General features: G+C 50.7%; 1 protein-coding gene across 2 annotated transcripts in view; it reads left to right on the forward strand.

The window, feature by feature from the left end:
• The window catches only part of MSI1 (musashi RNA binding protein 1), a 30,268-nt gene extending 18,416 nt beyond the window's left edge, over positions 1-11,852 (forward strand). The window contains exons 8-15 of one of the 2 annotated variants that reach the window (XM_050980507.1): positions 1,164-1,246; positions 1,894-2,011; positions 3,581-3,661; positions 4,906-4,962; positions 7,756-7,824; positions 7,929-8,101; positions 8,573-8,638; positions 9,579-11,852. In XM_050980507.1, coding sequence (XP_050836464.1) covers positions 1,164-1,246; positions 1,894-2,011; positions 3,581-3,661; positions 4,906-4,962; positions 7,756-7,824; positions 7,929-8,101; positions 8,573-8,614 — 623 coding nt within the window. In that variant the 3' untranslated portion in view covers positions 8,615-8,638; positions 9,579-11,852. The remainder of the gene's footprint in view (positions 1-1,163; positions 1,247-1,893; positions 2,012-3,580; positions 3,662-4,905; positions 4,963-7,755; positions 7,825-7,928; positions 8,102-8,572; positions 8,639-9,578) is intronic. The other variant, XM_050980508.1, reaches the window with a different exon arrangement.
• The last annotated feature ends 17 nt before the right edge of the window (positions 11,853-11,869 follow it).

Consider the following 11,869-nt stretch of genomic DNA (forward strand, 5'->3'; position numbering starts at 1 on the left):
CTTGAAAAGGAAGAAGCATTAACCCCTGTTCCTCCATGGGTGCCTGCCAGTCACTGGTCCAATTAGAGCTGTTGGGCATTTTGGGAGGCAGCAGGGAGAGCTGCCAGCCACTGTGTCAACAGTGAGGGGCTCAGCCCAGGGCATAGCAGGCCTGGTGGGAGTCTGATGGGGCTCAGGACTGCTTTTGACATTTTTCTGCTGAATTCCTAAGCTCCTCTGCTTATGGGTGTTGAGGTGAGTGGTTCTAATCTACCTGGGCACAGACAGATGGAGGGGTTTATAGCGAGGTGTTTCTGGCAGTGTGGAGAAAAGGTGGGGTTCTGGGCAGTGGATTCCCATCTGCTTTTGAATGTTATTTTACAGCGCCATGGAATTGGCCAGCTCAGGAAAGCGGAAAGTTCTGCTTAATCCCAGCTTGCTTGCACAGCAAGCTCTAAGACATCCTCCCACCTGCCTCAGTTCTCCGGAAACGGTTGCAGTCAGCTTAGAGGAGTTCAGTCTGCCCACCCGAGCTGGGCTTTGCCAGAACTGTCAGCAAAGGGGTTGGTGAGAGAAAGGAGGTGCGAGCGTGGGCCAGGGGCCAGGAACACGCTGTCCTGTCTTACCCCAGATACAAACCTTACTTTGGTGAAACTTTGCAAATCACTGTGCCTGTATCTGCCTCACTGTGTGCAGCTGCACTGCTGATCTGTGCCTGCTCACACGAGGCTTTATGGCCAGTGCCTGCGAGGGAGCTGCAGGGTGTTCCTGCTGGTGGGGTGCATTTAGTGAGGGTGGTGATGTCCTGGCAAGCAGCTGTTGGTTTCCCCACCGATTCTTTGTGTGAGCATCTGCCCAGATCCTCCCCAGTGTTACCAGCCATGTGATTTGCCTTGCAAATAGCAAAGTTTAAAAAACCCAAAAAACAACAAACCTGGGTTTGAGATCAGCTGGGTTCAGAGTGGGTGGGAAGTACAGGATGAGTAGGAGAGGAGAATCTGTAAGAGGACAGTCCTGTTCTTGTGCATAAAAGTAGAATTTGCTGGAGAGGGAAGATGAGTGACAGCTGTTTTCGAAAGGGCTGATTGTACTCCCCTTTTTTGCCTGCCAATTGAAAGGCTGTGAGTAGAGGGTTCAAACTGTGAGAGGTCTGACCTGATACGGGAGTTTTGCTTTTTCTTCAGGATTTGGGTTTGTCACATTTGAAAGTGAAGACATTGTGGAAAAAGTATGTGAAATCCACTTCCATGAGATCAACAACAAAATGGTGAGTGTCTGGGGCAGAACCTGGGGGACCAGTGACAGAGGTGTGGGAGAGAGCAGGGCAGTGGCACAGAGGCAGGGTGCGAGGCACTTGGGTCCTGATGCATCTTCTCTACAGTGGGGAATCAGATTGAGTCTTTTCCCAAAAATCACAGCATTCAGTCTGGGGAAGAAACTCACTGTATGGGGGTAAGCAAGCATAATACTGAGTTCTCAAGGAGGAGAGCTAAACTAAACAAGGAATTGTGCTGTGCTTGGAGTTTTTGGAGTTTTTGAAGTTAAACAAAACCTTGTAGTGGCCTGGGAGGGGACAGGTTTTACCTTTATTCAGAAATGAGGAAGATTAAGCTTTGAGGCTCTGGTGCTGGGTCAGGTAGAACATCAAGGGGAAGGCCACGAAGAGAAGAGCAGTGTTGGAGCACCCATTGCCTGTGGTGGCTGCAGAGTGAGAGGGAAGGCTGGCACCATGTGGGCTGGGGACAGTGATGCCAGAGAAGGGCAGCGGAGCAGGCTGACAGTGGTGGCTGGGGCTGGGACGTGCTGTCATGCAGGCAGCCCTGACTGACCTGCCTGTGCTCTGTGGCTGTGTCCTGTGACAGTCTGTGATCCAGCCTGTGACAGGCGAGCCTGATCCTTACTTTCCTGTGGCAGGTGGAGTGTAAAAAAGCTCAGCCGAAGGAGGTGATGTCCCCAACGGGCTCTGCACGAGGGCGGTCCCGAGTCATGCCTTACGGGATGGATGCCTTCATGCTGGGGATCGGCATGCTGGGTAAGCCCCCGGTCAGCTCTGCCGCGCTCCCCCCGCTCCCGGCCGTGCCAGGCAGCAGCTTAGAGGTTTATTCCGGGAGCGGCGGGGCGGCCAAGGGCAGCGCTCCGCGTGTGGGGCCGCCGGGACCTGTTCGCGATCGCAACTTGCCCTCTGGTGGCACTTGGAGAAACTGCAGATGCGCCACCGCCGCCCTGCGACAGCCGGGCCGGTCCTGTGACAGCCGGGCCGGCTGGGCTCAGCCCCTGCGGGGCGGCTCTGCCCCATGGCATCTCCTCCACGGTCCCGCAGGGCCGTGGCATGTGGACAGCAATCCCTTCATGTGGAATAGGATGTAACTGCAGAGCTGAGTGTGGAGTAATCTGTACCCAGGCCTCTTCATCCCATACTTGTACAGGCTTTCTGATGAATTAGTTGATTAAAGAGCCTCTAAGCTTCCACTTGAAGCAGTGGTCTGTGTAAATGTCCCCACTGCCATTTAAAGACTGTTAAAATGTCCTTAAAGTTCTAGTTGAGTGTTGTCTCTGTTTCCTCCCTCTCAGGTACAGTAAATACCTGGTATTGCAGGGAAAGTTATACATTTATCATGGGGCTGTCTTGTAAGGAGAAGTTGGTGACAAGCAGGCTGGGTTTCACGTCGACCAACGCTCCCAAGACAAAAGCATTCAGATAAAAATTTAAAAATTAAAAACAAAAGTCATTTGTAGCCCTATCTTTTGTAGGACCACAAAACCTCATGCCTGGATCTGAGAGTCAGCATCATCCTTCCACTGTGGGTGCTGGTACTGGCTTCTCTCTCTTTCATTGGAGCCAGGACTGAGCTGACCTAAGAGCACTGTTTGCTCAGGATCATTGCTGGTGTTGCTGGGCAGGATGTACTCAGCCTGGCTCTCAGTGCTATGCCTGCTGAGTAGCAGTTAGTCACTGAACAAAACCCCCAAAAGGGCATTTTCCACCAATATTTTCACTTGACTTATTGAAAGAAAATAAATCTCCAGCCTGTGGTTTTGGGTTTTGCCTTTTCTAAGCCATATGAATTTTAAAGCAGCAAGATTCAGACTGAGTCACTGGGAAATCCATGGACTCTTGTCTTGGGAGATCTCAAATTAAATATTCATCTGTGAGTCAATGCCCTGCATTCTCACAGGCTTGTTCCTATAGGTGGTCAGCTTCCTGGGGAAGAGCAGGACTTGTGCTCCCACCCACCTGCGCCACGAAGAAATGTTCTTTGTACCTGCATTCACCAACCCTTCTAGTGCAAAAGTGATTCAGCCATTCAAATGCCTCCTCCTCCCTGATCTCCTGTTTGTAAATCCAGCTGATGCATCAGAATGCCTTAGTCTGCAGAGCTGTGAGTCTGAGAAGGAAATCTCCATGTCCTTACATGTTTGGAGGAAGGAAAAATTAAATGGGCCTGCTAAAACTCCTCTGCAGGCTTGCACGTGTTGTGTGCTCTCCTGGGGCTTCTGCTGTTACCCCTCTCTGCTGTCTGATACCAAAGGATGCTCCTGCTGCTCCTGAGCAGCCAGACCTTGCTAGCTTGCAGTAACTGAGTCCTGTTCTCTTCCCCAGGTTATCCAGGCTTCCAAGCTGCCACCTACGCGAGTCGAAGTTACACTGGCATTGCACCTGGTTACACTTACCAGTTCCCTGGTGAGTGGAGCTCCCTGCTCTGTTCTTTGGTCTGCCTTCAGGTGATGGGAGCCCCTGGCATGATCTATAACCCAGGCTCTGCCCCTTTCACCCTTTTCCCTGTTTAGTCTTTATTTATATTGGATATGGATGTGGAAGGGGGATTGGAGAAGCCCTGGAATAGGTGGGAACAGCTTGTCCTTCATTAGGATTATCCTCACACTGCAGTGGCAGGAAAAGCCCAAGGCTGCTCCCATGTCCTTTCTGCTGGCCTCCTCCGCAGGGCTGCTGCTGTGACACAGAAGGGCCCCTCAGCTCTGCCTGTCTCACCACCTTTGTGTGTGTCTGTCTCTCTTTACCAGAGTTGCCACCACTCTGAAAGTAGCACAGAGTGTTAAACCCCATGTGCCAGGGATCTCCTGGGCACACAAAAGGCAGGTGCCTGCAGCACTGCAGTTGTGTTCTGAACAGTGCCTGGACCACTCAAAGCCTTCACAAAGCATCTGCTGGGCCAGGGGGCTGCAGATCCCCTGCAAACTAGGTGGTTTTTAACACTGCCATGTGCTGAGAACATGGATTCAGCGACCAATGGCTGGAACCTGCTGTGCCGCAGCTGCTCAGGGCTGTGGGGCCTCCCCTCCTGTTCTCTGCCAGGCTGGGGAATGAGACAGAGCACACTTAAGGGACACACTGTACTATTGCTATTTTCTAGAGTTGTGGCAACTCTGAGCATCCCTTCCTTACTCCATCCCTCAGTGTGATGGTTGATATATGAAGTTTTGATATTAAGGTCTGGGAATGGGAAGTTTCCTCTTTGTCTGAGGAGAGCCCAGGCTAACTGGCTGAAAGTTGCTGTTGCCTCCTGGCTGTCTGGAAGCTCTCCATGAATCTAGCTGTAGTGGCTTCAAGTCCCTCACTGTAAACCTGTGCCAGGCTGAGCATGGCACATTCTGAGCACCCTCTGGCCTTGCCGCTGGGTGGTCATTGCAGAGCGGTGCTCCAGGGCAGACCTGAGGCTACACAGTGACGCTTGAACTCGCCCTGCCATGGCCGCATTTATTCCAAGGATAAATGGATCCTTTCAGCCTTCAGGGCAGGAGTCCAGCACCTTTCAGCACCAGTTATAAATCAGTTTAAAGAAGACACTGGCCTGGTTGCAGTCTGGTTGCAGACTGCTCCCCCAGCAGACCCCGGCTGCTGTGTCTCTGGGGGTCTCCCTCGGGGCGTTTGATGAGTTCCTAAGCTGTCTTGCATTTCGTTTTTAGAGTTCCGTGTAGAGCGGACCCCTCTCCCGAGTGCCCCCGTCCTCCCTGAGCTCACAGGTCAGTCCCACTCATTTCCTAAACTCACAAGCTGGAAGGGGAGAAGGGGGCTTTGTGCTGTTTCAGTGGTATTGCTGCTCCACAGCCTGGCGCAGTTAGACTGGAAATGTGCCTTGTTTCCTCTTTCATCTGGATAAGCTCCATCCAAAGCTGGGGATGGAAAGATGGAGAGGCAATCAGAGCCATGTGTACTGCCTCTGAAGAGGGCCATGCAGGTCCTTTCCTGCTGCTTGCCTCATTTTTAGCTCCTTGCCTCAGGCTGTATGTAAACCGGATATGGAAGCTGCAGAGAGCAGGGTGACTTCAACAGATTTACGAATGGCTTTAACCTGAGCTGTTGCAAAGATGAAATTTGGAGTGCTGGGAGGAGGGAGAGGATGTGGATGCACTCCTGGTTACTAATCCTATTTCCGTGGGAAGGAGGGGCTGCAGGGAATGCTTTCCCTGCTCTGAGTGGTGCAGTTCCCCGGCTATTCCCACACAGGCTTCCCAGGTAGGAGTGAGTGTGGTGGGACCTTGCAAAGCCCTGCAGTGCTTGTAGGGAGCTGTGGAACAAAATGGAAGCAGAGGATTGTTCTCAGTGTCCTTCCTCAAAGTGCAGATGCCCTCTGGATCCTCAGTCCCTGGGTTGTGTGCAGTGTGTTCTCCCTACGTGATGTTCCTTCTGTCTACTTTCCCTTCCATGGCCATGTTTTCCCCAGCTCTGTCCTGTCCATGGCTTCTGTCATAGAAAAGCAGCTTTGTGTAGCACTCTGCTCCCCATGTGCCATTTCATTTCCATAGTGTTCCTCCTTCCCAGTGCTTCCTTAACCCCACCTGTTTCAGGGTTTGAATCTGTCTGCAAAGGGGTATGGAAAACCTTCCTAGGAAGCCCTTCTGGAATTAGCAGTACAAACAGGCTTGAAAGGGAGTTTATGTGGCACAAAACTATGTTAATCCTCAGGGACTCTCTGTGAGGATGCTGATGTTGGCAGCCCCCAATGAACAAATTTCCCTGAGGGAGGTAGGGGAAAACTAAATCCCATTTCCCTCATAACAAAACCCTTCCCTGATACCATATATGCAACTGCATAAGCACCTTTGAGCCTTCTGCTTGGAAAGCAAAGCAGATGTGTGTCCAGTTGTTTATTTACATGTGTATTTTTCTGCAAAACCCATCACATTTGTAGAGGAACGTTGGTGACTTGGTAGCAGAGTTTCTCCCTTCATGTCCACCCCTGGCTCTCCTGTGCCTTTTCCTAGCAGAGGTGACTCACCCAGGGCCTGGCTGTCACTGGTGGCCGGGGTGCACCAGAGCTCTGCACAAACAGAAGTTATTAATGCTGCTGTCCTGGCTGGGTGCCACATTAGCTTACAGTCCTGAGTGTCTCGCTGAAGTACCAGCTGGGGATCGTGGCATTCTTCCCTCCCCATACGCTTCCCTCCTGTTAAGCAGGCACTGCTAAGCCTTGGCTGGGCCGCGGCTGCGGTTCCGTGTAGGGGCTGCAGTTGGCCCTGCGAGGGCAGAGCCGTGTGCTCGAGGGCCCTTGTGCCTTCGAGTGGCTGCAGCACACATGGGCTGTGCTTCATGGCTCTGGGAGGGGAGCCAAGAGGAGGGGATGGCACAGGCAGGGATGTACACACAGGTGCTTTGTCACCGCAGCACAAACCTGGTGTCTCAGCAGATAAGACTGCAAAGGCAAGAAAGATTTTTCTTTGAAAAAGAGCTGGAGCTTTTGAGATGACCTTGCCTCCTTTCTTAGTAAAACCACATTCGCTCATGTGTTAGGGACTTGCAGCAGGGATGGGGCAGGAGGGTGGCTGCCAGCAGCCTTTCTTTCCCAGAACAGCATCTTTGGGGGTGATGTGAAGCAGGAACATGCCTGCATTGGCCCAGGGCCTGTAATGAGCGGCTAACCCAGATAGAAGCCTCGTATGACGTTTGCTTGAAACAGGCTGGTGCCTGCTACTAAATATTCCCTCCTAAGCTAGTCTGGGTTTCAGCCTTTACGCAATTGATTTGTTCTGACCTCTTTTTATGGTGCTCTAAACAGAATCACAGTGAATTTCACATTCAAGCATGAAATGCTGACCCAGTCATTTTAAGGGCAAAGAGAAACATACTGGCTAGATGCCTCCTGCCCCGAGGGCTGAATGCCTGTGGCTGTAGAGTTGGGAATTAGAACTGCTACATATAAATTAAGACTTACTGCTTTAATTAAGCCATTTCTAGTTCCTGCTCCCTAGATATATGTTTCCTGCTTTTCACAATGAACAATAAGGTTTTGAGCAATCAGGAGCAAAACTCAGTGTGGGGAGAATGGTATGTCTTGAGCAAAGAAATAGGGAGAAAGAGCCTATTAAACTGTTATTCAAGAATATTAACAAGAGACAGAGGAGGGGCTGAGCCTCAGGATGTTAAGCTTCAGCTGCTGTCCCTGAGCTATTGCCATTCTCCACATTTACTGCCAAAATCTGGATCTGTAGCTTCAGATTAACTGCATCTTGCAAGCTTAGTAGTGACAGGGTACATCTGAAATTGCCCACTTCTCATTCAGCTCTTCCACACCATGCCTTTGGCTGCTCTGGGATGTGGGCTTGACAGAGCATGGCTCGTGTATTCCCCTGGTAAAAGAACACTGATAAATTCAGGGCTATTCACTTCCCTGTTGTCATCCTTTAATGTCCTCTGTGGTGCACTAAGCCAATACATATGTGTGAGCCAAGTATTTTGCAGTAGGAAATGCAGGCTCCCTTTGAGGAGTTTCCCATGTAGCCACAGTGCTCCTGAGATGCCTGTTCCTTCTTTTCCAGCGATCCCCCTCACCGCGTATGGACCGATGGCAGCAGCAGCGGCTGCAGCGGCCGTGGTGCGAGGGACAGGTAACTCTGCTTTCCTCCCCAGCACGGGTCCTGTAGGAGGTTTGCCAAGGGGCTGCGGGAGGGGGGTGGGACGGGGTTGCATTTTTGGGATCTTCACTATGTAGTTCTGCTGCCTGCTGTAGGTTCCACCCCCAGTCGCACCGGAGGCTTTCTGGGCACCACCAGTCCCGGGCCGATGGCAGAGCTTTACGGAGCGGCCAACCAGGACTCAGGGGTCAGCAGTTACATCAGCGCTGCCAGTCCAGCCCCGAGCACCGGCTTTGGACACAGCCTAGGGGTGAGTGCTCCCCGTGCCCTCTGTGGAGGGAGGGAGTTGGGGACTGGGCTGTGTCTCCGTGTGGTGAGGGAGGTGAGCAGCAACAGGCAGCCCCCTCAGCCCACAGTCTCTTTCCTGGTGATGAATATCATCTTTCCTGATGATACCACCCACTGCAGCATTGGCTGTGCCACTGCTGAGCCCCAGACCAAGATGGACAGGGCAGAGCCCACATGCTTGGTTTCTGTTGGCTCTCTCTGATCACCACTCAAGGTCCTGATATCCAGTCCTTTCCCTCATCTAGCTTAGGCTTTCCAAGAGCCCATCTTGGCCCTGACACAGCATTCTTCAGGGTGATGTGATCTTTAGACCTGGCTCCTCCAACTGAAAACATTTACTCTGTCATCTGGGCCATGACTGAATTTGTTGTGTTAGCAATTCTTCTTCACTGTTCTTTTGTTTAATAGTGGGTTTTTAACTCTTTCTTCACAGGGTCCCTTGATTGCAACAGCTTTTACCAATGGGTATCACTGAAGCTGGGGACCAAGGAGGCAGGAGGTAAGACAGCTTTGAACAGGAGCAGGTAATGAGAGTGAGGAGTGAGGTTCTGAGCTGGTCCCTTTGCTTGGGCTCTCAGCTGAAGCTGTGGATGTTGCTGTGAGGCTCAATGGCCTGGCCCAGCCTGTGGGAGGAGTCCTGTGGCCAGCCTGGGCTCTCTCCTGAACCAGGAGGCTTGGCAGGTTGGGTTCCTACTGAACGCTCCCCAGGCTGGGAGTGGAGAGTGTCTTAGTGTCTGGCACAAAGAGGAAGAAAATGAAGCACTGACAAAAAAAGAAAACATCTGCAGGGTTGGCCAGAGTCACAACCCAGTGGTGATCTGAGAGACAAGCTTGGCTCTTCTGCAGGGCTGGGGAAGCCTCCACCATACATCTGGTTGCTCCCACTGCTGCTGAGACCAGTCTCTGGGCAGTGAAGTTTATCATCTCCTGCCTGGGAGAAGGGCAGAAGGACAATCTGATCAGTTCTGGTATTGGTCCTTGGATGGGCTAAGAGGGAACTGGTGAATAGTTTTTGTTTGCTTTGCAAATGTGGCTGAAGTTAGCTGGCTTAAAATTTAAAATTAAAAAAAGTAAACAACCAGATTTTGAAAAGGGAGGGCAAAAACTGGAGGGAGCAGTGTCCACAGACAGGAGCCCATGGCAGCCTGGCAGGGCTGGACTGAGTGCTGGGGAAATGGCTGGACCCTGCTATGTCCCAGCCCTCACAGGGACCAGGCCATGTGGTGTGTGGGACCTTGTTCCCCAGGCACATTGCCATTGAAGATGGAAACATCTCTGCTGTGCCCTGTCCCTGTGCCAGCCATGTGCAGAGCGAGACTGTGTTGGGGCAAAGTTTGAGTATTGAGTGTTTCTGTCAGATCACACCAGAAGAAAACCCCAGGAGGAAAGCTGTGACTGTTCTAGACCCTGTCCCTTCCCTCCCCTGCCGTTTCCCGCAGATTCCCCAGTGACCTAACCGAGGACAGCGCGTGGCTGGAAGATCTGGTGAGCCTCGGGGGATGAGCCAAGGTTTCTTTTCTCTTGAATCAAACTGCACACTGCCGGCTGGCTGCCAGGCTCCTGCCGCCCTGCCCGATCTCTCCCTTTGACCAGACCACACTGGACTGAACCCGAGGAGATCATCTCGCTTTCCTACTAACCACCGACGGTTTACGCTTCCCCCTCCCTGCCCCCAGCCCACTGATTCTTCTTTTATTTATTTTATTAGCTGTTAGTTTTATTTTTTTATTTTATTTTTTTATCTTTTTTGGGGGCTGCCCCTTCTTTTTGTTGTTTGCTCTTTCCCGAGCTAGTAGACATATTTTATGAATTGGCTTTGTGATTGTGTTAGGTAGTTTTCATTGAGGAGTATTTTTATTTGGCTTTGAAACTGTTTTGAATATTTTCAACTCTGTTGTTTGTTGTCGTCAGTGTTTTTAAAGCACGGTATGTAACAAGAATGCAGTTCTGAAGGGAAGAAAGAGACAGAGAGAGCAAAGGCTGAGAGGAACTGCTGTATTTCTATTTTTTTTAAAGAAACTGTTTTTAATTGTTTCTGTTTTGTAAATGTGAGGCTTTGAAAAGTGTGAAACTCCAAGGATCCGAAAATGTTGGACATCGCTATGGAACAAAACAAATGTATATTTTGCTAAGTGAAAAACACTATCCTTACAGCTGAAAGATTTTTTTTTTCCTAGGTTTAGTTTTATGTGGGGTTTTCTTTTTCCTCCTGTATAATATGTAAATATCGTGAGCTGAACCTGGCTGCTGCCTGCAGCCTGGCTCCAAGGAGCAGCTCCAGGTCCTGGACTTGGTGCCGCAACGTGAGCAATACTCTCCAGCAGAATCCTGACAGGACTTCGTTCTTTTTTTGTACACCTTTTACTGTAAGATTTTAAGACCTCTGATGAGATGAGATGAAAAGGGGGCGGGGGGGCGGGCGGGGTGAATCGTACCAGCCATCGGCTGTTTTGCTGAGCGGGTTAAAGCTGCTTCCAATTGCTTGATGTACAGACTCCATCCCTGGGCTCCGTAGCACCGGCTCTGGGCTGGCTTAGGGAAAGGGCTTTGCTGCCGTTGCTTGTCTTGGTTACTTTGAAAGGAATTCACTCTCCAAACTTTATCGCTTGCGTCAAGATTTCCTGGGAAAGGGGATCCTCCTCTGGAGGAGAGGGTATCGGAAGGGGTGTCAGCCAGGGGGAGATTTGGGTAGTCGTTCTCCGAAGGGCAGGGCTCTGGGATGGGGATTCATTAACAGGGGAGAAAAGCATTAGGGTGGTGATTTGGGGGCGGGTTAAGGGCTTCTCAGGGATTATAAGAATTCTAGAATTGCAGCTTCCCGTTTGCTTTACTCTGTGTTCTGAAGACTGTGGGAATTAGTCCATTGTCCTGTGTGGGGTGATCTGGTCCCTTCTCCAGAACCTGCTGGGGCTTCCCCTGTTATGGTCCAGGCCTCTGCCAGCCAGCACTCTGCCAGGGGAGACCTCCAGCAGGAATACATGGGGCAGGTTTGGGTCTGGATTTCAGTGAACCAAAGACCTTGTTAAGGGGGGTGATTAAGCCTTTTATTAAGATGCAGCCAAACTCTTTTCCCAGGGAAATAAAAGCTTCATCTTAAGTTTTAAAAATCATTCCCTCTCTTCCCCCAAACTGAGCCCCTGTAAAGGAGATGGGCATTTAGAAAAGGACTGGGAGGGCCACAGTGCCCACAGGGCCCTTTTTCTCTTCTATCTCTCCCCCGTCTGCTGGAACTTGTCCTGACCTGGGCGATGCGTTTGGAGAGTTCTGTTTAGGTAAGAAGGTACTTAACAGATCAGTACTGAAAACACAAAGCAATAATTTTTGTTACTGAGACAAGAGTCTGTATGTCTGTTTTTTTAAATATTTCCTAATTAAAGAAGAGCTGCATTTTATTGGGTTTATTTTTATTCTATATACTTCAAATTTGGGTCTGCGGACAGCGCTTTCCTCCCTCTTGGTGTATGCGCTGAGCTGCTTCTGTGCCCCCTCCAGACATCCCGGGCCAGCTGTGCTGCTGCTGGGCTGTGAGTCACTCTCTGGCCACTGCCTGGAGGCTGGGGCTCTGGTTTCAGGGTGGGCATTTTTTTTAAAAGAAATAAAGCTGTGTTTTTAAGCCAGTAAGTTATTACACTCCAGTGTTTGTTCTCTCCACACCTGTAACCCTTTTTCCAGATTTCAGTTTTAAATTCCTAATAAATTATTTGAAAACTGTCCTTCTCTGTCATTATTT

Source organism: Serinus canaria, chromosome 15, assembly GCF_022539315.1.
Source record: "Serinus canaria isolate serCan28SL12 chromosome 15, serCan2020, whole genome shotgun sequence".
Classification (NCBI taxonomy): domain Eukaryota; kingdom Metazoa; phylum Chordata; class Aves; order Passeriformes; family Fringillidae; genus Serinus; species Serinus canaria.